Raw genomic sequence first — 24,751 nt, 5'->3', positions numbered from 1 at the left:
GGAGAAAGATAAGGGGGTGCGGGAAGCAGAAGGAGGAGAAGAAGAAGAAGGGGAAGGAGGGGGCAGGGAGGGAGGGGGGAAGCAAGAGAGGTTGAGAGAGAGGAAGAGGGAAGAATATCGAAGGAAAGGATTCAGAAAGAAAAAGTAAAGCTGTTTTTTAAAGTTAAGTAACGGGCACTTGGAGCTTTTGAATGACATCCTGGGAAGTGGGGGGCACACTGATTTCTGTAAAGGGAGGAGGAAGAGAAAAGCATCTTGGAGGAGATGTCGGACCACACCCCGTGAAGGCAGGTGAATCCTGAGGAAGACGCATCCCGGAGGAAACACCTGTGCGGAGACAAAGTTTACCAGTCGCGATGGGCAGTACAGAGCGTGGAGATGGCAAAGTAAACAACTCTTTCTGGGACTTTTATAAAAAGGGATACAGAGACGGAGCAGTAGCTAGAAAAAGACGTGAGGTAACAGTAAGGTTTTCTTTTTAAAACAGTGGTGATATTATTGCATATTTATATGCTGATAGAAATGCTCCAATAGAAAGGGGAAAAAAATAAACATGGAAGATCATTCATCAGAAGAGCAAAATCCTTAAGTAGGAGACAGAAGACGGGATCCTGAACGTGAGGTTTGCCCTTAGATGGGATCTCGGAGAAACGAGACGGAGGGCAGAGACCCTGGTACAGACATGGCTGAGATGGTAGACTTGGTCATGGGAAGATTGAAAAGGGTCTTTTCTATTTTCTCTGCGAAACAAGGAGCAAGGTCATCGGCCGAGAGAGAGGACAGAGACGATGGCTTGAGAAGGGCTGAGAAGAGACACAGCCACGTTGGGGAGTTGGGGAGAGAATAAACTAGTGAAATGCGGTAGGATTGCCAGGCACAGTTGAGGGCGTATGTGAGGCCCACGTTCATGAATCAAAGTGGGACCTATCAGCATAATTGTGAGGTTTTCGTTTTTTCCAGCAACCTTCAGCTGCTCTGGTGCAGGCACAGGAAAGGCAGCTAGAGCCTGGGATGGGCTTTGCCAGCACGTACTACAGGAGGAGAAAAGGCCAAGGACGTTAGACATAAACAAAGGAGCAATGTCAGTGATGGGTCACGGAATTCTAGTGGGTAAGGAAAGCTATTTAGGCATTATGTAAACCAAACTTTAAGGGCTCAGATCCATTTCTATTGGCCTGAAAGTCGATGCATTCCTTTTTGGTGATGCGTCTCAAACTTCAGAATGCGAAGAATTATCTGGGGACTTTGTTATAAATGCAGATTTGGGGGCCATCCTCAGAAGTTCCGGGACACAGCATTTTTTTCCTTTGTAATAATTACCAGGCGATACTGATGCCGGGGTCTGTGGACCATTCTAAGAAAACTGTTGCCTCGCAGTTGTTCTAGGTGAAAGCGTTTAGGAGTAGAATTAGGGAGAGGGTAACTGGGTTACCTAGGTAATTATTTACACTTTCCATTTCACAGCCATGCAAGGACAATGTTCCAAATATTTGGGTTTCTTAACCAGATAATTCAAAGTAAGCTACCCTGGAGTAACACTGCAATGGCTGACACATAAATTCAGTCACTTTATTTTTCCATTTCCATTAGGTTCCTTGGACAAACACATACAAGTATGACACTTAATTTTGAATCAGAAAACCAACTTAGCATGGTTTTACATCAGATGCTTCTGTTTTCCAGAAAGCGAAAGAACTGTGCTCTGTTTGGGGAGAAAAAAAAAATTTTAAGAGAAACAGTCATCTCTTAAATCTGTTAAGTAGCCAAGCCAAGTCAAATACATTTTATAAACGTGTAGAATAAATCGAATTACGTGAATGAAAGCATTCAGTGTGAGCTTTCAGTGATTCGAGAAAAATCAGGGAAATGATAAGGCACTCGTTTCCAAGAGAGGAAATAAAAGATTAGGTATAATTCTGACAGTCAAGATTAAAAGAAAAAAGCTGTATCAGCCCCTTATTTAATCGCCAATGCGCCAACAGTGCTGCATCTGTCTGAAGACTATAAAAGAGAACAGCATGAAGAAGTGCATTAACAAAGCTCTGTTTGGTTTATTTTAATTATCTTCTGCTAATATTTTTTCTGCTGGTCTGTGCTAGGATTACTGTGCTTTGTCAACTTTAGTATTTAATGTCTCACTAGGGCTCTGCTATGTTTTGAACAATAACAATTTATCCAGTGCTTTTCTAACTATTTGTAATTATAGTGATAATAACCGTCATTATTATCATTGTGTACTTACTCCATGTCACGCATAATATTTCTAATCATCAAACCTATGAGGCGGGTATTATTTGCTAGTTATCATTTCCTTCTCTCTGTCTAGCTGGCCACTTCTCAGACCCCTCTCTCCTCTAATCTGCTCCCAACTCTCTCCTCTACCAGCTGATACAGGACTGTCAGTATTCTTGAAGCATTTGTAAACCTGGAAGGAATAATAGCTTCAGCCTCTGGCTGGCTCCTCCTTTGCAGAAACAAAGATATGTAGACCTTAAACCTGAAACTAATGCTCTGTGATGACCTAGAGGGGTGGGATGTGGGGGGAGGGTGGCAGGGAGGCTTAAGAGGGAGGGGATGTATGTATACGTATAGCTGATTCACTTTGTTCTACAGCAGAAACTAACCCAACATTGTAAAACAATTATACTCCAATAAAAAAAAGTTACTGTAGGCAATGTTAAAAGAAAATCACATTCTTAGGGAAGATATTTTCATAGCTTGTAATTAAAAAAAAAAAGTTTTGTATACAGAATTTATTTTAAAAAATAAATTAAAAAAAAACCCCTGAAACTAATGGCTTTAATGCTGGCCAGTACACACTCCTTTATCACCCACAAACACAATATCATCTTCCTTAAAATGTTTAGCTCTAACGAACACTTTGCTCTAATGGGTACTTTTCAAACTCCAGGAATTGCTGAAGGAAGTAAAGAAATGTTAGAAGATCTATAAACCAATGACCATTGACATGAGTTACTTTGTAGTTTGGGGTGAGTTCTTTATCATTTGGGACCAAGAGGTGGTCAATATTATTATTCAATATTCCATTCAATATTATTAGTAGTATTCAAGCATAACCTGGAATTATACATGATGGCATAATTCAACACTCATCAAATAAAACCACAACCCTGAGTTTTAAGGAAAAGAAAAGGAAAGGAAAATGTGGGGAAACTAAATGCAGCTTACTGCTTCATCTTGTTATTTCCTCCTGCCCCACTCTCTTTTAAAAAATCCAGTGGCCACATTAACATGGCTTCTTTTAGTCATCAGGTAATAAAAGTACTGATTATGGTGAAGGACAAGCGTAAGTGCTAGCTAAACGTTCCAGGGTTGAACTCACCCTTGAAGCATTTGGGGATTTGAATGATGCCGTCTATGCACTGGGCATCCTCTGTATAGCTACACTTCTTCTCCTTATTTTTGCAGAAGAAAGAAATTTTATGGCCATGCAGCATTCCATTCTTAAATTTGTCTTGGATGTTTACTCTCTCTCCTTCATATATCACGGTAGCTTTTTTAACAGATAATTTACAAGACGCTGAAAGAGACAATATTTGTAGTCAAGACAGGACTTCATTTACTCTTTCTTAAAGAAAATGTAGCATTTGAACCAGTAGATGTTCAGACCTGAAACAAAGTGCTCAAGACGAGAAGGTTCTAAGATAGCAAGTGACGTCAGTATCATTGCTAACTGTTGCTCCTTGTCAATAGAACCTTTAATCATGGCTTCCAAGATCACCTTTTCTTCCCCTGGAGTAGCCACATAAGAAGGTCAGAGCAGGGCTTCCCTGGTGGCGCAGTGGTTGAGAGTCCGTCTGCCGATGCAGGGGACACTGGTTCGTGCCCCGGTCTGGGAAGATCCCACATGCCGCGGAGCGGCTGGGCCCATGAGCCCTGGCCGCTGAGCCTGCGCATCCGGAGCCTGTGCTCCGCAACGGGAGAGGCCACAACAGTAAGAGGCCCGCGTATCACAACAACAACAACAAAAAGGTCAGAGCAGAAGCATCAGATACTAGGCTTCTGTGCAAAAGAACTTCTATCAGATACCTGCCGTTTCAGGTAAGCATCCCCGCCCCACTCAGCTCCCATTTACTGAGTTGCTGCAGCACCCACCAGCCACTGTGAATGTTGGCTCATAACAGCTCATAAATGCTCCTTTCTCTGAAAAATGCCCTTCAGCCATAAGAGAGCCACCTCTCCAAGGAGAGTATGCACATCAGTCCACAACACCAGGGTCAGGGAAGGGAGCAGCCCGCAGCCTATGACAGGCTGAGAAGGGGATCAAAATAATCAGGTCCCCTTGCCTCTCGATGGGATGGACTCCCATGGTCCAGAGATCCCAGGGGATTAAACTGAAGTTAGACTCTAGCTGAGACCACATCCTCGTTCAAAACATGGTCCCTGGATTGGCAGCATCAGTATCACCTGGGAACCCGGTAGAAATGCTAGTTCTCAGGTCCTACTGCAGATCCAGCAAATCAGAGACTCTGTTTAAACAAACTTCTAGAGATTCTGATGCACAGCGAGGTTTGAGAACCAGTGTCCAGCTCCATCCTACCTGCCTCACATTCTTTTTCCTGAGACTCACTTAATAAACCAACTGTATTTGAATCCCTGTCTCAGGCTCTGCTTCTAGGGGACCCCAACCTAGTCATATGTCATTTTGCCTGTTGTGCCTAATTGCCTTTTCTATTTAAACTGTCCAACCCGGACTTCCCTGGTGGTGCAGTGGTTAAGAATCCGCCTGCCAATGCAGGGGACACGGGTTCGAACCCTGGTCCAGGAAGATCCCACATGCTGCGAAGCAACTAAGCCCGTGCGCCACAACTACTGAGCCTGCGCTCTAGAGCCCGTGAGCCACAACTACTGAAGCCCACATGCCACAACGACTGAAGCCCACGTGCCTAGAGCCCGTGCTCCGCAACAAGAGAAGCCACGGCAATGAGAAGCCCATGCACCATAACGAAGAGTAACCCTCACTCACGCAACTAGAGAAAGTCCGCGCACAGCAACAAAGACCTAACACAGCCAAAAGTAAAATAAACACATTATTTAAAAAAAACAAAACTGTCCAGCCCACAGCAACTTGAGCAGAAACGCAGTGCAAAGTCGGTGTTCTTTGCATAAGCATGACACAGACTAGATCAAGGATAGACACCTAACTCAGAAGCAACCAGCATCTCAGGGAAAAGGTGCCAGTGAGTGATGAATCCTTTAGTTGAGAGGTCCTGGTGTAGAATCAAGCCAGGTTCAAGGTGAGTAAGCAGAGATACAGAGATATGAGAGAAACCGTGAGGCCAATGAGATGTGGAAAGAGTAGCGATAGTTCCTGACTTTCAGTTGCAGTCCTCAAGAGGACCAGTTGTGTTTCATTTCCTCATATTCAATGTCCATACGATTGCCTGTTACGTTTATAATTCGTCACCATTTCCTGGAACTAGCCGGAATGTGTGGTTGGGTTTTGCCACAGTGAGAAGGGTCTTGACTAGAGAACAAAGCAAAAAAGGAGGCTCATGGGCCAAGACTTAAAAGCAATTATAGGAAGCCCACACAATCTTCCACCATATTATCAAGGCTTACAAAATATGTTTATTTCATGCAGTTTAATCTCAAACAGGATTGCTAAGCGTGAAGTTTCCCCATGCCCATATAAATCCCAGTAGCTGTGAATCAAGTCTGAGAAACAAAGTGGAAAATGACTGGAACAAGAAGATGGCAAGTAAAGGTGATCTACTCGATGAATTGGGAGGCAGTTCAAGACCGTACCCATATTTCTTACCTTTACAACTTGGCTGTGCAGACCATTTCCCCAGTTTGCCACATTCTACTTCTTCTGGTCCATCCAAGGCATATGTATCATGGCAACCATAAGTGGCTTTATCCTTGTAATAAAGTACTTGCTTTGCAGGATAGTTCACAAATCCATTGTCTGGTCTTGATGGGAACGGGCATTTTACTTCTAAAAAGTTTAAGCAGTAAGACGTATTAGTATAAATAGCGTGGGGTCCAGTGGTTACGGAATAGCCCCGCGCTTGTCTCTCTTATTCCCCCACTGAATCACTGGGTGTCCCTGTGCCTAGAACACAATTTTGGGGACCTTGGTGCTTAATTCTGTCCCCTTTATCTTATCCTTGTGAAACTCTGGATATTAAAATAGAAACAACAACACTTTGAAAGAAAATTAACGAGTTACCAAGTGCTTTGGGCTTTCACATAATCACAAGGTAGTATTTATTGCAAACTTCATCTGCGCACAGTCTAAGATGGTGGGTTTGAAAGACGGAAAAAGTCTGTCTCTTTTAACCAAAAGACCATGAAATTAAAACACAGGGATTCCCTCTATGCACGCTGGAACAGCATTATTTGGATTTTAAATGTTAAATCTAACTCTTATGACTGTCTTCAGACTATACAAGAAGCCAACATGAAATATGAAGGAGAAAACTGAAGGCTTCCCGGCTTTCTTTAGATCCTCGGCGGTAGAACCCCAAACCCATGTCCCTATTTACCCCAGTAAAGAAAGCCAAGCTGGAGGGAGGAGCACAGAGCTCTTGGGAGGAAGTCTAATGAGATGGTTCAAGGGGACCAAATCCAGTGCTGGGCTGCTTGGATCAGCTTTGGCTCTTCCACAAATTGGGTGCAAAAGAATCTGTGAGTCTATAATAACGCTAAAAAGAAATAGTTCATGGAAGAAAAACTCTTCCCTGTAGAAGAATTCCAGCTAATAAATGTAGAAGGAAAGATAAACTTAGACAGCCACCATTTTGTAACCACCAACGTCTCAGCTGACTGAGTTCAAGGATTATCAGTGGATGCTAAAATGACCGCTAGAAAATGAATATTCTCACTGCCTCAAACTATCACCCACAGGTTGCTTACTAATTCAACGAGAAAGAGATGCCTTTACCAAGAGAAGAGGGGCGTACCCCACCTGACCAAGGGATCAAATTAAGCATGACAGTGATGGACTGACGCCATGTGCCTTCTGATGTGATGGAGTGTATTCTTAAAAAAAAAAGTATTTAACTCAAATGCAATCATGAGTAAATAATCGACCAAATTCACATTGTGGAAACTTCTCCAAGACAACTAGCACGTACTCCTCAAAAATGTCAGTGGAAGACAGCCAAAAAGGCAGAGGATAATTCTTAACTAAAGGAAACCAAAGAGCTATGACACCTAGACAGAATACGGGATTCATGATTAGATTTCACAGAGAACCAAACACGTGTATAAAGGATACTTCTGGATCAGCTGGGGTAATTTGCATATGAAATAAATATTGTTAATTGTATACAGTGTAATTGTTTAAATTATTATTGTTGATAATTCCAAATATGTTAAATGTCTTGGGTACAGTGATAACATATGACAATGTTGTCTTAGGACATTCATGCTGCTGAAGTATTCACGGGTAAGTGTCATGATGTGTACAACTTATTTTCACATGATGCAGGGGGAAAATAGTATGTCGTCTATAGAGAGAAAGAGAGAGAATGTCACAACATGCTGATGGCTGATCTATCTATGTAAATGGCTGAAAAGAAAAAGAACCCACTGCTTAGGACTCGGGAGAATTAAATGAGATGACACATATATAGGAGGAGACCAGTGCCTGGCCCAGAGTTTAGTCCCCCAAAAGGTGCTAGGTATTAGTAGTAGTAGTAGTTTCCCTATGCTAAAAAGCACTTATGTTCGAATCATTCAGTAGATATCTGTAACACCCGCTGCGGGAGAAGGTAACAGTCCTTAGTATAATTCCTGGTGTGTGTGATAAATTCTACTTGTTATGCAGTTGACAGTTCAAAGATAGTGATGATGAGTCAAATTAGAGGAGAAAGAATTTTCATATATATTTTTAAATCAAGTAATCTTGTGATTCTTAAGCTTAGGTAAAGACTACAAAAGCTTATATCAATCTGACTGCAACCCAGTTTTTCGCCTGTTTCTCAGGACTCCCCAGTTTAATCCAGCCTCACAGTAACACTCAGCTGTCCGTGCACACACCCTGTTCCTTCACACCCCCCTGGCTCTCGCCATCCCGCGCCCTTGTGTGGTATGCCTATGCCGTTCCCCATTCTCCACTGCTCCCGCGAGCCCTTCCTCTGGGAAGCCTTCCCGAGCAGCCGCAGACAGACCCCCGCATCATAGCTCATCTTCCTGAGCTGAGTCAGGTCTCGCTCCTCTGGTATCCTGGGTACCCGGCAGATGCCGATAAACATTTGTTACACAAGGTCATTTGAAACACTCCATGACAGAGAAATTTTCAATCCTCTTCAAAAAAGAGATTCTACACTCCCATGATTATTCTGTCTTATCATTGCACTCACCCTTACATTCTGGTAATTCTGTCCAGTTTCCATGTTCTGTGCAGGTAACGGTGTCATTTCCAAACATTGCGTGCTGTGGCAAGCATTCAAAGACTGCCTTGCCTCCATACAGGGAGTTGTTCCCAGACAATGGCTGATAAACACTAAGTTTTGCAAACTTCGGTATGGGTGGTGGAGGGCAGGTTACAGCTGAAAAAATAAGGAACTATCATTTTAATGAAAATAGCTGAGTCTTTTAAAAGTACTCTTTACAGAACAAAACAAAAAAAAATCCAGAGAGTAACTTGGGAAAATGCAAACTTTGATCACATGCCAGGGTAAACACAGTCAGCTGGAGAAGCCAAAGAAGAAAATATGATCTGGAAATCCGATGTCTGAACCAGTCAAAAAACTAAAAGATGGGGCTTCCCTGTCGGCGCAGTGGTTGAGAGTCCACCTGCCGATGCAGGGGACACGGGTTCGTGCCCCGGTCCAGGAGGATCCCATGTGCCGCGGAGCGGCCGGGCCCGTGAGCCATGGCCGCTGAGCCTGCGCGTCCGGAGCCTGTGCTCCGCAACGGGAGAGGCCACAGCAGTGAGAGGCCCGCGTACCGCACACAAAAAAAAAAAAATCTAAAAGATGAAGGAAATTTTTTGCTTAAGATACCATACGTCTTGGATCCAAACGCTACCTTGGAAGACATTCCTGGGAGTCAGAATTGGCGAAGGACTTTGCTGAGGGAGCCTCCTGCAATAGTTGCTGATGACAACAAGTCATCTGTGACATCTGAGTGACATCTTGGTCCTAGTTTAGGTTTGTTTGTTCCTGTTGAATACCTCCTGCTTTTGTACTCTGTCTGTATGGAGCTTACACGAGTAGCTTCACACAGAGACTCAGAAGTGGGTTGCCGTCCTGACCTAACTAATCTGGAGTTTCAGTGTTAGAGTCAGGGTCAGGTTCAGAGTTTGTCATTCCAAAGCGGTTGTTTCATCTTCCAGAGTAAGGTATCAGGATGGACAGTCCCCAGAAAGGTGACCAACCATTTCATGGAGCTGGGACTGAGGGGTTTCCAGGGTGTAGATCTTGTAGTGGTAAAACCAGGGAAGTCCCAGGCAAATCAGCTAGTCACCTCCCTATAACTGGGACCCACAAACTCACGAGCACAGACAGGAAGTTTCTGACTCCATTCTCCCTCCTTAGTGCATTGAACAGAATTAGCTCCTTTCAGATAAAACCTGCAAAGGGAAAATGTAATCCACTAAATTATAAAATAACCCACCCGTGGCATCTCAAATGTCTTTTCTGTTAAACATGGCTGCAGAATAATACTATTGGCTTCTCAGGGCTTCCCTGGTGGCACAGTGGTTGAGAGTCCGCCTGCCGATGCAGGGGACACGGGTTTGAGCCCTGGTCTGGGAAGATCCCACGTGCCGCAGAGCAGCTGAGCCCGTGCACCACAACAACTGAGCCTGTGCTCTAGAGCCCACGAGCCGCAACTACTGAGCCCACATGCCACAACTACTGAAGCCCGCATGCCTAGAGCCCGTGCTCCACAATGAGAGAAGCCACCGCAATGAGAAGCACGCACACCGCAACGAAGAGTAGCCCCCGCTCGTCCACGCGCAGCAACGAAGACCCCCCACCCCCCCAAAAAAATACTATTGGCTTCTTTTCCGTCTTATAATACTGTTTTCCTGAGAGGCTTAACATTCCTCTAAGGCTCATCAAGTCTCCCAGCCTAAGGCTGCAGGGAACTGCGGAAGAATGGGAAGGTTCCATTGCTAGTGGGTATGGAAGCCAACCCTACCCAGTGCCCAAACCCCTTGTCTCCAACCAGCTGGTCAGGTTAACTGCTTCCAAGCAAAGAACCACCTCTTTTTCAGGATCACAAAAGTGAATCAAACCGAATTCACAAAAGTGAATCAAACCGAATAATCCCTAATATTCTGAGAGCCTGCAGACCCAAATGTTTAAAAACAACGCAGTCTATTTCCATTGCAAATGTACCATTGTCCCTGAAGCCAGTTTGTTCAAGGTCATTCATCATGAAGCCTACCAGTCAATTGGTGTTTCAGATGAAAGGACTGCCTCTCTTTCACACACAGTATTTCTTAATCTCTAATCACAAACAAGCCTCCTCAGTGAAATTTTGCCCTGCTCTACAGCCGATGAGCTCTCGCCAGTGTCACTGATGGTGTATTTGCTCATGAGGCAGGTAAGTCATATGACCAACCATAAGTGCTTTCCTCTGGGGATGCTGTGAGGATGAAGATTATGTTTTACATCATCACACTCAGCCTTTTCCATAAAATTCTCTTCCATGAGGTCACAGTCGATGAAATTAGCCTCATAACTAAAGCCCAAGTCCGATTACTAAAATATTTTAACCCTCATGCCAAGATTTGGCCCAGAGATCATAAAGAATTATCACCCAGTTTCAACAATTTCAATGTACTCCTCAAATAAGTAACTAATCAGGAGCAGAAAGCTTAGAATGTTGACTTCGTATTTCACTAGCTGTTGTATTCGCCACCCCTTACCCCGCCCTCAACACCACTGTGGATTTGTATTCGGTGATTTGTACTCAGCAAGTCCAGCCTAAAGACTAGAAACGGACCAGTCTTGATGATTAGCTTAAGGGCGCAGGAATGGGCTGCATCTGTGAGCCAGAAGTCCTTACCCGGTATTGCAAGAAAAATTGATCGTGTTGGGATATTCAAAAGTTGTATAGCGTACAGTTCCATTTTCTAAGATTCCAGCAAAAGGACATACTCTGGCTGTGATTTAAAGATATAAAGGTCAATTTCCATTTATAGAATTTACTATTAAAATAAAAATGTATAAACTCAGTTCTATCCTTTGATCCAGTAACTCTACTGGTAACTACTCTAAGAAGATAACTCAAAATAAGTCAAATGATATATGCACCAAGGCACCCATTGTACTGTTTGCCACGCAGCATGCGGGATCTTAGTTCCCCGACCGGGGATCGAACCCTCGCCCCCTGCAGTGGAAGTGCAGAGTCTTAACCCCTGGACCGCCAGGGAATTCCCTGTATTGTTACTTCTAATGACAAAAGCCAAACAGTCTAAATGTTCGCTATCAGGGTATTATTTTAATTAATGGTAATTAAAGGGTAAATCCACCTGAACTGTGATACGGCCAATAAAATATGGATTATGAAGACTACAGAGATACAGTCCATGCTTCTGATATGTTAGTGAAAATAGAAAAACACAAAATGGTGTCAACTCACTGCAACGAGGAAAATATACACGCGGAAAATAACCTGAAAAAGCAAGTTGTTAGTGTTGCAAAGTTAAGGCTGATTTCCGGAAAAATTTTCCCTAATGATGTTACGGTGGTTTTTCATTAACAATTACGTTTTGTCTTTTTTAATCAAAAAGCATATTAAAATCACTGCATGAACACGTATCGTTTTCACAAATGGTATCACCCATACAACCAAAGTAACCCGAGCTCGGATAGGTCCATACAGTTATTTTTGCTGCCTGACTTCTACATAAAATTGCCAGAAACCCTCCCAGGTGGATTGTTCAAGAGCCGACTGCGAAAAAATAACGCCAGCGTGCTATCGCGGAGCCACGCTCTGAGGCATAAATAAGAGCAACCACCGGGAATTCCCTGGCGGTCCAGTGGTTAGGACTCTGTGCTTTCACTGCTGAGGGCAAGGGTTCAATCCCAGGTCGGGGAACTAAGATCCCACAGGCTGAGCCACGCGGCCAAAAAATAAAAAAGCAACCATCTACCATAAAGTCAGATATCTGTGAATGTATATATACATATATAACTGTTATATTACATATATTATTACATATAATATTCCTGTACATTATTAATTTAATATATTTATATTTTATTATAAAGATAATTTGTAATATAATCTCCACTTCTCTTTTCACATCGGCAGTGTTTTCCTCCCCTTTTATCGTACCAAGTCTCTTCTTAAAATCTCCCCTAGTTCCAGGCTGTGCTGCAAATAGCACTTACTGTCCTTAGCCTCTTCTCCTGTGGAACTCCCCACAGACCCTCCTGTTTCTTCACAGCCCTCCACTCCACAGTTCTGCTGGCTTTCTGTACCGCGAGCATGACAAGGTAGGTCATCTCCCCAACATGTCCAGGATGTGAATGACGGGGAGAATGCATGAGATGGAGGCTGACTTACGTGTGCATCTCAGCGTGTTGATGGGCCAAAGTCCTGTGAGCGGGCAGGTGAACCGCCGGATCCCTCCCCGGGACACGTAGCCTGGCTGGCAGGAGTACACGATCTCCTCCCCGGGGGCATAGGATGTTTTTAACGGAACAACTCTGGCAAATGGTAAGTCATCTGGCTTGGGACAGACTGAAACAGAGCACAGAGCCGTTGCCCGAGAAATCTGTATTTGCGGTTTTAAGTTCAGCTATAGCACACACAAATGAAAAGTATTTCGTGCTACCAATAATATGCACGCTGAGTTCTGTACCAAATACTTGACTTATGCAATACCTCGTCTAATCTCACCAACTTTTGAAGGGCGCTATTGTCATCTCCATTTCACAGGTCCGTATACTGAGGCTTAAACAAGGTAAATACCTCATGCAGGAACTTTAGGCATGGCTATATCAAAGAACAAGCACCAATCCACTCTCTCAAGCATCCACCCTAAAGAGAATTTAACTAATCATTATGGATCCCTGGCATACACAAGGGGGACGGATATCCGAATTCTTTTTTTCAAAAGCAAAGAGTACTTACTTCGTCCTGCAATAGCAACATGGCAGAGGAAACTTGAGAACAAGATGAGGACGGGAGGAATCATCGTGGATGGCTCACACTGGCACTACCGAAGCGGCTTTCCTCTACTAAGAAGAGAGCTGTAAATATTAAAGTGCTTAAATATTAACCATTTGGGGGTGTACTATTATCTCTGTAAATAGAAGATAAAGGATCATGGTCTGAAAGGAGCTCCAAGACCTACATTCTTTAATCATTTACTTTTCACTTTGGCGGGTCTGTTGTGAAACCTTTGGTAGATGGTTTCTGTCTTCACGACATTTATGTTAATGGCACACAACAGCTGGGTCTTGCCTCTGATACAATCCTGGTAGTTCCGGGTTGCCCGGCTTCTGGTCCAGACGTCTTGCTCTCCATCCTTGGTTTGTGTAGCGGTGGATAGAAAACGCAAAGGCTGAATTACCCGCTCCACCCCCAGCCTTGGCATGCAAACTGAGGACCATCGCTTATTTTCAGGTCTCTTCACCTCTAAAATGACGTTCCAGGTTCCAGATATATGAGCAAAGAACATCTTCACAGCAGCATCTAAGATTATAAAGCCTGAAAAACTGAGGTCACCATCTTCTCTCACAAACTGACTGCTTCCTCTCTTACCTGCAGCGAGTAACACGACCCTCCTGGTAGCCAGCTTCCAGCCCCAGCACTACCCTTGCATTCTCAAGCTCCGCCCGCGCCAAATCAACGCAAAGTCCCGCTCATCCGTTCTGAAGACTTCTTAGGTCTGTCGAGCCAGATTCTAGATCTGTGTGAGGGATTGGGAAGTCGATGTGAAATTACAGGTGTGGACACTGAGAAGTACAGAAGTCTAGTAGGAGAGGATGGGCCAAGGCTGATGATGATGTTTAAAAGGGCTCAGAAGGGCTCAGAGCAGACCATCCAGGACCCCGTAGTTCTCCTATGTATCACTCGCTCTGAGGGACTGAGTATACAAATGGACAATGGCTAGACAACGCATAAAAACAGAGCTCTGACCCACAATCTCTAGCAATTGGCCAAACTTAGAACCAACCAGAGAAAACCAAGTGTGTTCCTCTAATCAATCACATAGGATGCCCAGCTTCCAGTTGGTCCACATCCAGCTTCCCCAAACCAACACCCTCCCATCAGGGCATACTTGAGGCTTTCCCTTTTCATCTGCAGTGAAGTTTTCCCATCCTTTAACAGATTTGGGGTGTCTGCCAAACACAAATGGTGATGGCTAACTGCCTTCCGGTAGCAAGCTCTGAATACATAGCCTTTGCTTGTTCTCATTTGGGTGATGGTGTTTTATATGCGCAGGTCTAAAGTTCCTTGGGACACCTCAGTTTGGGAAATGTTCTTGTCAGACGGCGATTCTTAACGATACTGCTAATGAACATGACGTTCCGTGGTAAGGAGGACAGTGTACTGCCACTAACGTAAAACAAGCGTCCTTCCCCTTTGTGGTTAAATCACAATCTTCACACACGCGCGCGCGCGGGCACACGCACACTCCACCTTCCTTTTCTAAGGAGAAGGATTTATGTTTGATTGCTCGCAAGCTCTGCGTTACTGTGGAGAATTCCCTTGATGGGGGGAAAAGAGAGAAAATGAATGAAAGGGCCAAGGTGTCCTGTATAATAAAGATGTGAGGTGGGTGGAGGAACAGAGAGAAGCCACGGGCTGCACAGCAGGGAGAGAAAATCTGCAGAAGTTTGAAATTGAGAAGAGTTTTGGCAGCAGCTGCAAACTGAACGATACACATTGGGAGGACCAGTGATGAGGAGGGGTTTTTTGTTTTGTTTTGTTTTGTTTTTCTGTGGTACGCGGGCCTCTCATTGTCGTGGCCTCTCCTGTTGCGGAGCACAGGCTCCGGACGCGCAGGCTCAGCAGCCATGGCTCACGGGCCCAACCGCTCCGCGGCACGTGGGATCCTCCCGGACCGGGGCACGAACCCGTGTCCCCTGCATCGGCAGGCGGACTCCCAACCACTGTGCCACCAGGGAAGCCCAAGGAGGGGGGGGTTTAATGATGCTTGCTGATGGGTGTACTTCCTCACATGAGGGAACTTTCTGGAGAGGGTGGAAACAGTCTATATTTTATTGTAGGTGGTTGTTACTCAGGTACATGAAATTATCAAAACTCTTCCACTAAACATTTAAGAACTGTGCATTTCATTATATATTAATTATACCTCAGTTTAAAAACAATGCACCGACTTCCCTGGTGGAGCAGTGGTTAAGAATCTGCCTGCTGATGCAGGGGTCACGGGTTCAAGCCCTGGTCCGGGATGATCCCACATGGCACAGAACAACTGAGCCCGTGAGCCACAACTACTGAGCCTGTGCTCTAGAGCCCTTGAGCCACAACTATTGAAGCCCGCACGCGTAGAGCCCGTGCTCCGCAACGAAGAGTAGCCCCTGCTCGTGGCAACTAGAGAAAGCTCACGTGCAGCAACAAAAGACCCAACACAGCCAAAAAAATTTAAAAAATATTTAAAAAATGCATGTCTCTCTTCCTCCCTCCTTCCTTTCCTTTTATTCTTCCTCCCTTCCTCCCTTCCTCTTTCCTTCCTTCCTTCCTTCCTAATTCCATTCCAAATTCATGGGGTGGACCTGAGTGGGACATTCAGAGTGGCCCTTGTGAGAATGGCAGCCCAGTGGTGTCACGGGAGAGGCATATACAATGGATTGAGCAAACAAGCACATATCTTGAGGCTAATGGGAGTCAGTTTCCTTACTGATGAAAAGAAGTAGCAATAAGGAAAGAACGGAAGCCCAAATAAACCCTGTGGTGGTGTACTGCAAGTGGATATATCAGTACAAACTTTACTTACATAGAGACAGATCCAGAAATAAATATAGATAAGAAGGTGCGTGCATGTGTGTACGTATGTACATCTGTATACATGTAATTCCTAGTTCTGTCGACTAAGATAGCCTGGGCATGGCAGTATACCCGGTAGCAATGAGCACACCTAGTGCCTAGATCTTGGTTTCTAAATACAACTCTCCACTGAAAGGTGCCAGGGCTCCTTGGAAAATTGGCTGATTCTAGGAATGGGGCAGGGTAAGTGCAAGATAAGCCTGGAACATGGGGTGAAGAACAACCCAGGTGATGCTCAGAGAATGGCAGGGACCTGTTAGAAAGACCTCCAAAGTCATCTGAGGGGACTCTCGTTAGTCAAATACGGGACAACTTGAGTGTAAAATAAATAATCATAGTAACAACTTAAATCCTTTGACCAAAACAGGAATCTGTCTACAGTCTACATGGATAGCAATAAACACATTAATAGATGGGAAGACAAGAAAGTTCTTCCTGACAGTAGAATGCCAACTAATTAATATAGTAGGAATATGGAATTAGAAAATCACAATTTGGAATCCATCATAGAAATATTTAATTCTGGCCAAAAAAAAATCAATGGATGTTAAAACCAGGGGTGTTAGTAGGATGTGAAATGAGATGCTCATATAGTCTTAATAGTGTCACCACATAAATGAATAATTCATTACAAAGAGAGGAGAAAGGAATAAACTTATAGTGGAGGAACCTGGCAGATACCACTTGAATCAAGTAATCAAAATTAACACCACCATTAATGGGACAAACTGACACTGTGTGCCCACCCCGCTCCCCTGCAATAGGATGCAATGAGAAGAACACAGCATCTCTTCTGAGATATTCCTGCCCCAAACCTGATAACCCGGGTTGTGTCATGAGAAACTTGAAGGACACCATGCAAAACAACTGCCCTGTAATCTTCAAAAAGGCAAAGGCCATGAAAGGAAAGAAAGACTGAGGGAGCCTGGGAGTCAGGAGAAGTGACTGGACCACATGAGAGCCTGAGGGGACATTTGGTGAAACTCGAAGGGGGTCTCTGGGTTAAGAGTATATGGAAGTTTTTTGTTGTATTCTTGGAACTTTTCTGTATGTTCGAAATTGTTTAAAAATATGACTAAAAACAGGAAAGAATGCATGTCCTTTTGGTGGTTTCCACTTTTAAAAGGATACTGGTCTTAACTGGATCATATGAGGCCTCAACTTTTATTTACATCACTGCCTAAAAATCAATGCAGTGGGCAGAACTTTCTCAGTCTTAGGTTTATGTATATATTCTATTAATATAAAATATATACTATATATATTAATATATAATATATGAGATCATTATAGAAACTTTTTTTTTGAATCATCGACAACCAGCTCCTATTTGCCAACTACAGAACTTTGGAAAATGATGCACAAAATAGTAGCAGCAGGAAAATGAAGAAACAACTAAATCGAACTTAGCTTGACAGCTTTAAGGGAGAGTCAAGTGTTTGCGTTTTTTTTAATTTTTTGGCTAGTAAAACTTTCCCTTCTTTGTAAAATTAAATACAAACATAATGGATGGTAATCTGCACAATTTATAAATTATAATTATTATTAGTCCTGAGTGCTTTGCCACCTGAACACGTCTGAGAATTACAAAATGTTCCCAGAACCCTCACAAACACACACGAGTCTAATGAAAAACCTTTGTGATGAGCCTTAAGATGAGGTACAATCCTTCATCTTCTAGATTGTGATGTATTTTCACCCATAACTTCAGCACCAGCTGGTGGATGTGTAGTCTGGTCTGTCTTCCTCTCTGCATGGCTCAGCTCACACCCCAGTAACAATAATATAATGACGGAAGAGCTGGCTGAGAATCAACGTTAAGTGACATTTTAAAGACACATTTAAACTTGCCATTAAAGTGTGATTTGGCAGAGCAAATGGAAAAAGCATTAAGATAAAAATCCAAGGAATTCTGACGAATCAAGTGCCTGTTTTGTATTGTTGAGGTTTATAATCAGCACTAAAGAGAAGCCAACCCTGGGATTTAATGTTGCACTTAGGATATTATGTTTTTTCTTGTTTTTGTTTTTTTTTAATTATTTATTTATTTTTGGCTGTGTTGGGTCTTCGTGTCTGTGCAAGGGCTTTCTCTAGTTGTGGCGAGCGGGGGCCACTCTTCATTGCGGTACGCGGGCCTCTCACTGCTGTGGCCTCTCTTGTTGCGGAGCACAGGCTCCAGACGCGCAGGCTCAGTAGTTGTGGCTCACGGGCCTAGTTGCTCCGTGGCATGTGGGATCTTCCCGGACCAGGGCTCGAACACGTGTCCCCTGCACTGGCAGGCGGATTCTCAACCGCTGCGCCACCAGGGAAGCCCAGGATATTATGTTTTATTAACCATGAACAAGGATACAGAACCACATAGACACTTAGGTTGAAGAATACATGACAGCATTTGTTTCACAAGAGACATAGGACCTTGTACTTAAAATTCTTAATGACTGGGGAGGGGGATAAAATAGGTGAAGGGGATTAAGACGTACAAACCTCCACTCATAAAACAAACGATCCACGGGGATACAGCGTAAGAAATACGGTCAACAATATTGTGACGGCTCTGCATGGGGACAGACGCGGCTACTAGACTTACTGTGGTGACCGTTTCACAATGTGTGCAAGTATCAAATCATATGGATACACCTGAAACTAGCATAACATCATACATCAACTCTATCACAATCTTTTAAAATGCGGAAAAATTCTTACTGACTTTATATCCTTTCCTACTCTACTTTGTAAATTCACTAGAGAGACCTAGACTCAGAGTCCAAGGTTTTGTAGTCCTGAAATCCCATTGCATCACATGTTCAAAAACTTTCTTATTTACATCACAAGCAGAGACTTTGACCGTTAACATTAAACATTTAGCAACGGTTTAGATTTTTAAAAACGCTTTGAATGTTGTCTCTTTATGGATTGAGATTCCAGCTAACATCCACCAGTAAAGCTCTCAGTGGAAAGATGCAAATGCCTTTCTGCTCCTATGACAGCAAAGTCTATCAGGAGCTGTGAGCACATTTGCAGAGGGGATAAAGGAACGTGTCCCAGGGCTTCATGGGCATGATTATATACGTCTAGAAATGCATAGTCAGCTGAAGTCTGCACTGAGACATCTTTGTGCAAATTCTGGGATCCCCTACTTGCAGAGAGCTCTCACCTGGTAGAAACGAATACGTTTATATACTGCAATTTCTATTTTTATCTAGAGCAGTTATTCTTAACTTTGGATGCACAGTATAATCTCTCAGACTGTTTTTTTTTAAAAAATAGAAAAATTCAACAGAATTTCTGAGGTAAGGGTCCAGGCATTGGGCTTCTTTAAAGTCCCCAGGTAATTATGATTGCAGTGGGGGGTTAAGACCCATGGATTCAGCATGTCAGTATTTACCTAAGCTCAACTGATAAGGTTCCACCACATAAGTCTCTCTCTTGCCAACGTGAGATTACTTTTTATACTTTCTATAGTGCGTGATTCCCTGATCCCTTGTGAATTACTTCCCAGGTTCCACATATTCATTCATTCTCTTGCAAACATTTCTTAAGCCCTTGTTAAGCTCTACTTGGTGGCTGACACTGGAATTTCAGAAATACACAAGACTTGACTGTTGCCTGTAAGGAGTTCACAGTTTCCTAGGACTGAGATACGGTGCTACAAATGAAAAAATGAAAGTCCAAGGTTCTTAATTTCCTTGGAAGCATCTGCCGACATTCCACAGAGGATATTTCGCTCGGATTATGTCTTAAAGAACCTTGAGTTTAATGATTCAGAGGGCATGAGGTGGAGTGGGATGAGATGATACGGATGTAGGTGTTCCAGGCAGCTGTCAAAGCAGGAAGGCGTAAGACAGCAGGATGTAACCCCAACAGCAGCAGTACAGCTGAATGTTGCTGGAGCAGAACATTTCAGGTGAGGAAGAGTGGGAAGTGAGGCTGGGAGGGGGCAGGATCTGGATGACAAAAGCTCTTTATATGCCATGTTTAAGAGTTTGCAGGGAAAGGGAGGACCAAAGTCAAGTGTGTATTTTGGAAAGAATATTAACAGTGGCATATACGACAGATTGGGGTAAGTGGGCAGAGTGGGAGAGAAAGGGGTTGAGAAAAGAAAACCCTTGGTACGTCTCACACTGATCCTATCTTCCATTCTCACTTTCCAAACCAACCTTGCACAATGCTGCACGTTAGTGAGCGAGGGACATTTTTATGCAATTGCCCACGTGTACACCTGGCCGTGATGACACAGGAGCTGTGCTGCTCTCCTGGAGCGCGCTTTGCAGGCAAGGCTTTTATTTCCCAAATCATGGCCTGAGATGCCAGAAGAGTGGAATTCTAGCAAAGGACTGAGGATATTACTCAGAAACTGGAGGGAATTTTGCTGGGAGGATTCATCAACCAGATGTTCAGGTTTTAAGCTGTATATGAAAAGTGCCTATAGTTGGGATACAGAGTCTGTGGAGGAGAATGGGAAACAAACAGAGAAAAGGAGCACATTATTTGCTTCTTCATAGGATGACTCCATCAGGGAAAGAGGACAAGCCCACCACCTTGGAGGAAGTGTGATGTCCTGGTTGGGGCCAGAGGCTTTAATCAGGGAACACTGGAGTTTGAGCCATGACTCTGCCTCTTACTAGCTGTGGCCTCTTGGGCAAGTCACGTTCTACGGTTAAGTTCTCATCTCTGACATGGGGGTGAAAATAAAACCTACTTCACACGCTTGTGGTCAGGATTAAATTAGAATGCATGCAGAGTACTTCCAAAGTGCCTGGCTTAAACTGAGGGCTTGATGAAGTTTAGCCGTCGTTAGTACCCTTCTTAGCAGCAATATCAACGCCTCAGATGTCTTACCCCAAAGTCCTGGAAATTGCTGCACAAAAGCATAATTTTTTGTGCACAAAGGCACCAAAAAACTAATAGATTTCAATGAGACTCCATGAATTGGAACTCGTTACTAGAAACCATAAAGAACAAAAGACAAAAAGAAAGAGCTACATTCCGTACCCTACTGCAAAGTGTGAGGAGCAGTTATCTCTAGGCAGAGGAGTACGGGCATTTACTTTCTTCCTTTTTTTTAATATGTCAGATTTTTGTTTTATTTTGTTTTCACTGATTTTTAAAATCTTATCAATAGATAAGACAGAAAATCTATTTCCACATTTGGGGAAAAAAATAAGATATGTCTGTATCAGGAATTCCCTGGTGGTCCAGTGGTTAGGACTCAGTGCTCTCACTGCCAGGCCCGGGTTCAATCCCCGGTCAGGGAACTGAGACCCCACAAGACGCGCAGCATGGCAAAAAATAAAAACAAAAATAAAAATAAGATATGTCTGTATGAAAATCCACAAACACAGGAGTAGGGATGTAATTCCAATATGTTAAATGAGCGTTCCTGGGAGCTATTTACCAAATCGTCAGACTCCCTGCTGCGGGAACTCACATTTGTATAGAAAATACTACAGATGTTTCCCCCGAGATTCAGTAGAGTCAAATTTTCACCCAGGTAACGTCTAGTGGTCATTACAAACCCTGGCCTGGCCCTCCAGACCTCAGTCTCCTCAGCCCTCCGTCCAGCCCTGACGTGTGGGTTAAGGGAAAGCTCCCAGCTCCCTCCCTATTCCTGCTTCACTCAAAGTCCTAGGTTAGGACAAAAGGCCATTACACTTTGGAACACAAAGAAGAGAACCCTGGGACCCTACACACAAGTGTCATACACTATGTAGAAAAACATATTGTAAGAAATCCAAAGACAAGCTCAGCATGATCTCACCACTAGAGATTCTAGAAGGGAATGAGGGTTAGCAGATGAGGGCCTGAGAATAAAATGCTGAAAATGCATTCGCTAATGAACTGACGTAGAAGAAAATGAAAAGGCAGCCCGAAAACTAATACGACTTCCAAGAAGTTCTCTGATGAGCTCAGATATAAAAAGACCATGTTAAAAAATAAAAATAAAAAAGGATGGAAGAAGGGAAATATTACTCAGAATGAATCCACGTGCGGCATAAACCAAGTCTGCAAAATGTCAGGACCTCAGCTGACTTAACTAAGTGCGGGATGAGGTAAGTTTGTCAACGCTGCAAAGACAACCAGGTCAAAATCAGTATCATATTCAGAATACAATTTTGTGTTTGATTTTCATATCATAAGTGCTTTCCTAGATCATTATTTTATGCTTTAACGACACGCTTTTTTTTTTAAAGTAACTACATAATCTTCCATCATCTATACTTTAACCATCTCCCTGCTTTTGGACATTTAGGTGGCATCTTTCACCATTATGACTAACACCACAGTTAAGTTCTTTTGCAAAATCTTTGAATCAGTTATTTCCTTAAGATCTTATTTCTAGAGGTGGAATTACTTGGACAAGGGGCAAAACATTTTTAAGGATCTTGATACATAAATGGCTTGACTGCCTTCCAGAAAGGTTAGCCCAATTTAAGTTCCAACTTGACAATGTCTGAAGGTTCTAAACACAGTGTAATGTTAACTGACAAAGAGGAAACTGAATTATTTAATTTTTCGTTTTCTTCTGGCTTATCCAGCAAAGAAAATTATACTCACACCGAAAAAAGGAAAATGGACATCATGAAGAAGGAATTGAAGCTTTGCTAGAAAGTAATATAAGTAACCAGCCGTCCCAAATGCATTTTGGGGCTATAAACCCAGGAAAATATATCCCAGGTTGCATGAACTTGTAATTGTGACCTCAGTGTCACTGTCATCAATCTTTACATTATAGGACGTCAAGGAAGCCCATCTAGTACCACGGACATTTTATTTTAAGACATATATGTACAACATTGTGATCTGTGTAAAGAAAATATATAGAAAAATGCTGGAAGTCAATGCACCAAAACATAAAGAGTAATTCATTTAGGAACAGATTTTTTTCTTGTTTTCTCTATCTACAAATTTTATGTAGTGTGTTTGTATCACTTCATGGTGGAAGAAAAAGGAATTTTTTGAGATGATAAACAAGAGAGATGCCTGAAGACACAGGAGGAAAACCAATGGACTGTGAAGACCAAGCTTCAGTAGGTGTGACATAAATCCACAGCCTGGTGGTAAGAATTGTTAACCAAGGTGGTTCACGTGCAGTTTGATGAATGGGAAACGATCGCTAAAAAACAACGTGTGATCTCTTCCAACAGGTTACAACAAATTAAGCCTAATTCTAGTTCTGACTTTGTTTTAGGTTAGTAAATAAGGGGAAATGCTTTAGCAATAATGTGTCTCCATTTTAGCAAAGCATTTGAAGACTTATCACTTGATGGTACCCTTGCGAGTGAGATGCTGAAATGTGAACTGGGATACAGTATTATTAGCTGGCTTAGCAGCAGCTTATACAAACTATATGTGGAAAGTTCTGCTCAATAGCTATAATATGAAAAAACCAAACCCCAGGACGTTTGATTAGCTCTGATAAGTCTAAATTATATGAAAGTAGGGACTTCCTAGCGGCCAAGTGGTTAAGACTCCTCACTTCTACTGCAGGGGGCACGGGTTTCAATCCCTGGTCTGGGAACTAAGATCCCACATGCTATGTGGCACGGCCATAAATAAATAAACAGATAAATAAATAAAATGAAAGTAAAAGAAAGCTTGGGGAATGGTTTACTATTTTTAAGAGAATAAGAAGCATAAATGTTCCCCAGCAAAACGATCTATTGCTGTTTATTTTATTTTATTTATTTATTTTAAATTTATTTATTTTATTTTTGGCTGTGTCGTGTCTTTGTTGCTGCGCGCAGGCTTTCTCTAGTTGCGGCGAGCGGGGGCTACTCTTCGTTGTGGTGCGCGGGCTTCTCATTGTGGTGGCTTCTCTTGTGGCAGAGCACGGGCTCTAGGTGCACAGGCTTCAGTAGTTGTGGCTCGCAGGCTCAGTAGTTGTGGCGCACGGGCTGTGTTGCTCCGCGGCATGTGGGATCTTCCCAGACCAGGGCTCGAACCCATGTCCCCTGCATTGGCAGGTGGATTCTTAACCACTGCACCACCAGTGAAGCCCCTTGCTGTTTATTTTAAATTTAAATCTTCAAACTTAAAGTGAGTGTGGACACTCAATCATGTTGATTTAGATGAACCCCTTAAGAAGATCATGGATTTTTAAGAAACATTCTTTAAGCATCTCATTATATGAATATATACAAATACATCAAGCACCTTTAGGGACGATTTCCCTGGTCTCCTGGGTAAAAATAAATCCAACTGGTTAATTAACCTGTCAACACTATTTGTGATTTCCCTTTGTTTCTACGTGTGCTCATGTGAGATTCTTCAGCATAGAATGCCCCCCTTCTTGTATTTGCGCTGCTCCAAAATCTTTCATTTATCTACCAGAACCCTAGAGCCAAGGGTCCTTGCACTACACACATAACAATACAGTCTTCTATCCTCTCGGGTCATTTTATGAAAAGCTGGTAAGTTAGAGAAACTTTCCAGAAGAAAACTATAGGATTTTGTCCCCAGTCCTATTCTACTCAATACTTTCAACAAATTGGATGAAGACTTTTAAAATTTCATAAATTGTTAGTTTTTGCACAGAGGAGAGAATGTGGACAGTTGATCTCAAAAAGAGCTCAACACATCGGCCAGAAAGCGCAGGATAAATTTCACAAGATCTCTGTAAATCTCAGCTTGTAGGTTGATTAAGTAGGGCAAAGAGCCGTTCCAGCTTGAAGAAATTCCAGATGCTTCCACAGAGAAAGAAGGAGAACTGAAATTCAAGCCCAGCAAGCCTTGGGCTACCCAGCGAGGGCTCTGGAGCAGGCATCGCCGGCCCTAAAACGGCTGGGCCTGTGTGTCCCCT

At 43.1% G+C, this 24,751-nt stretch overlaps 1 protein-coding gene across 2 annotated transcripts; it reads right to left on the bottom strand.

Moving 5' to 3' along the window:
- Positions 1–1,554: 1,554 nt before the first annotated feature.
- On the bottom strand, positions 1,555–13,166 carry APOH (apolipoprotein H). Of its 2 annotated transcripts, XM_065896951.1 has the most exons (8): positions 13,069–13,132; positions 12,499–12,675; positions 10,993–11,089; positions 9,471–9,547; positions 8,334–8,522; positions 5,783–5,962; positions 3,344–3,541; positions 1,555–1,702 (listed from the first exon to the last, which is right to left on the bottom strand). In XM_065896951.1, exons 1-8 carry the CDS (start codon positions 13,130–13,132, stop codon positions 1,647–1,649), a joined length of 1,038 nt encoding a protein of 345 aa, XP_065753023.1. In that variant the 3' UTR covers positions 1,555–1,646. The 2 variants fall into 2 exon arrangements, with proteins under 2 accessions (XP_065753023.1, XP_065753025.1); XM_065896953.1 differs by lacking the exons at positions 9,471–9,547; positions 10,993–11,089 and having other exon boundaries at positions 13,069–13,166.
- Positions 13,167–24,751: the final 11,585 nt, after the last annotated feature.

Source organism: Phocoena phocoena, chromosome 19, assembly GCF_963924675.1.
Source record: "Phocoena phocoena chromosome 19, mPhoPho1.1, whole genome shotgun sequence".
NCBI lineage: Eukaryota > Metazoa > Chordata > Mammalia > Artiodactyla > Phocoenidae > Phocoena > Phocoena phocoena.
The sequence above is the reverse complement of the archived record's forward strand: the minus strand, read 5'-3'. Positions and strand labels throughout refer to the sequence as shown.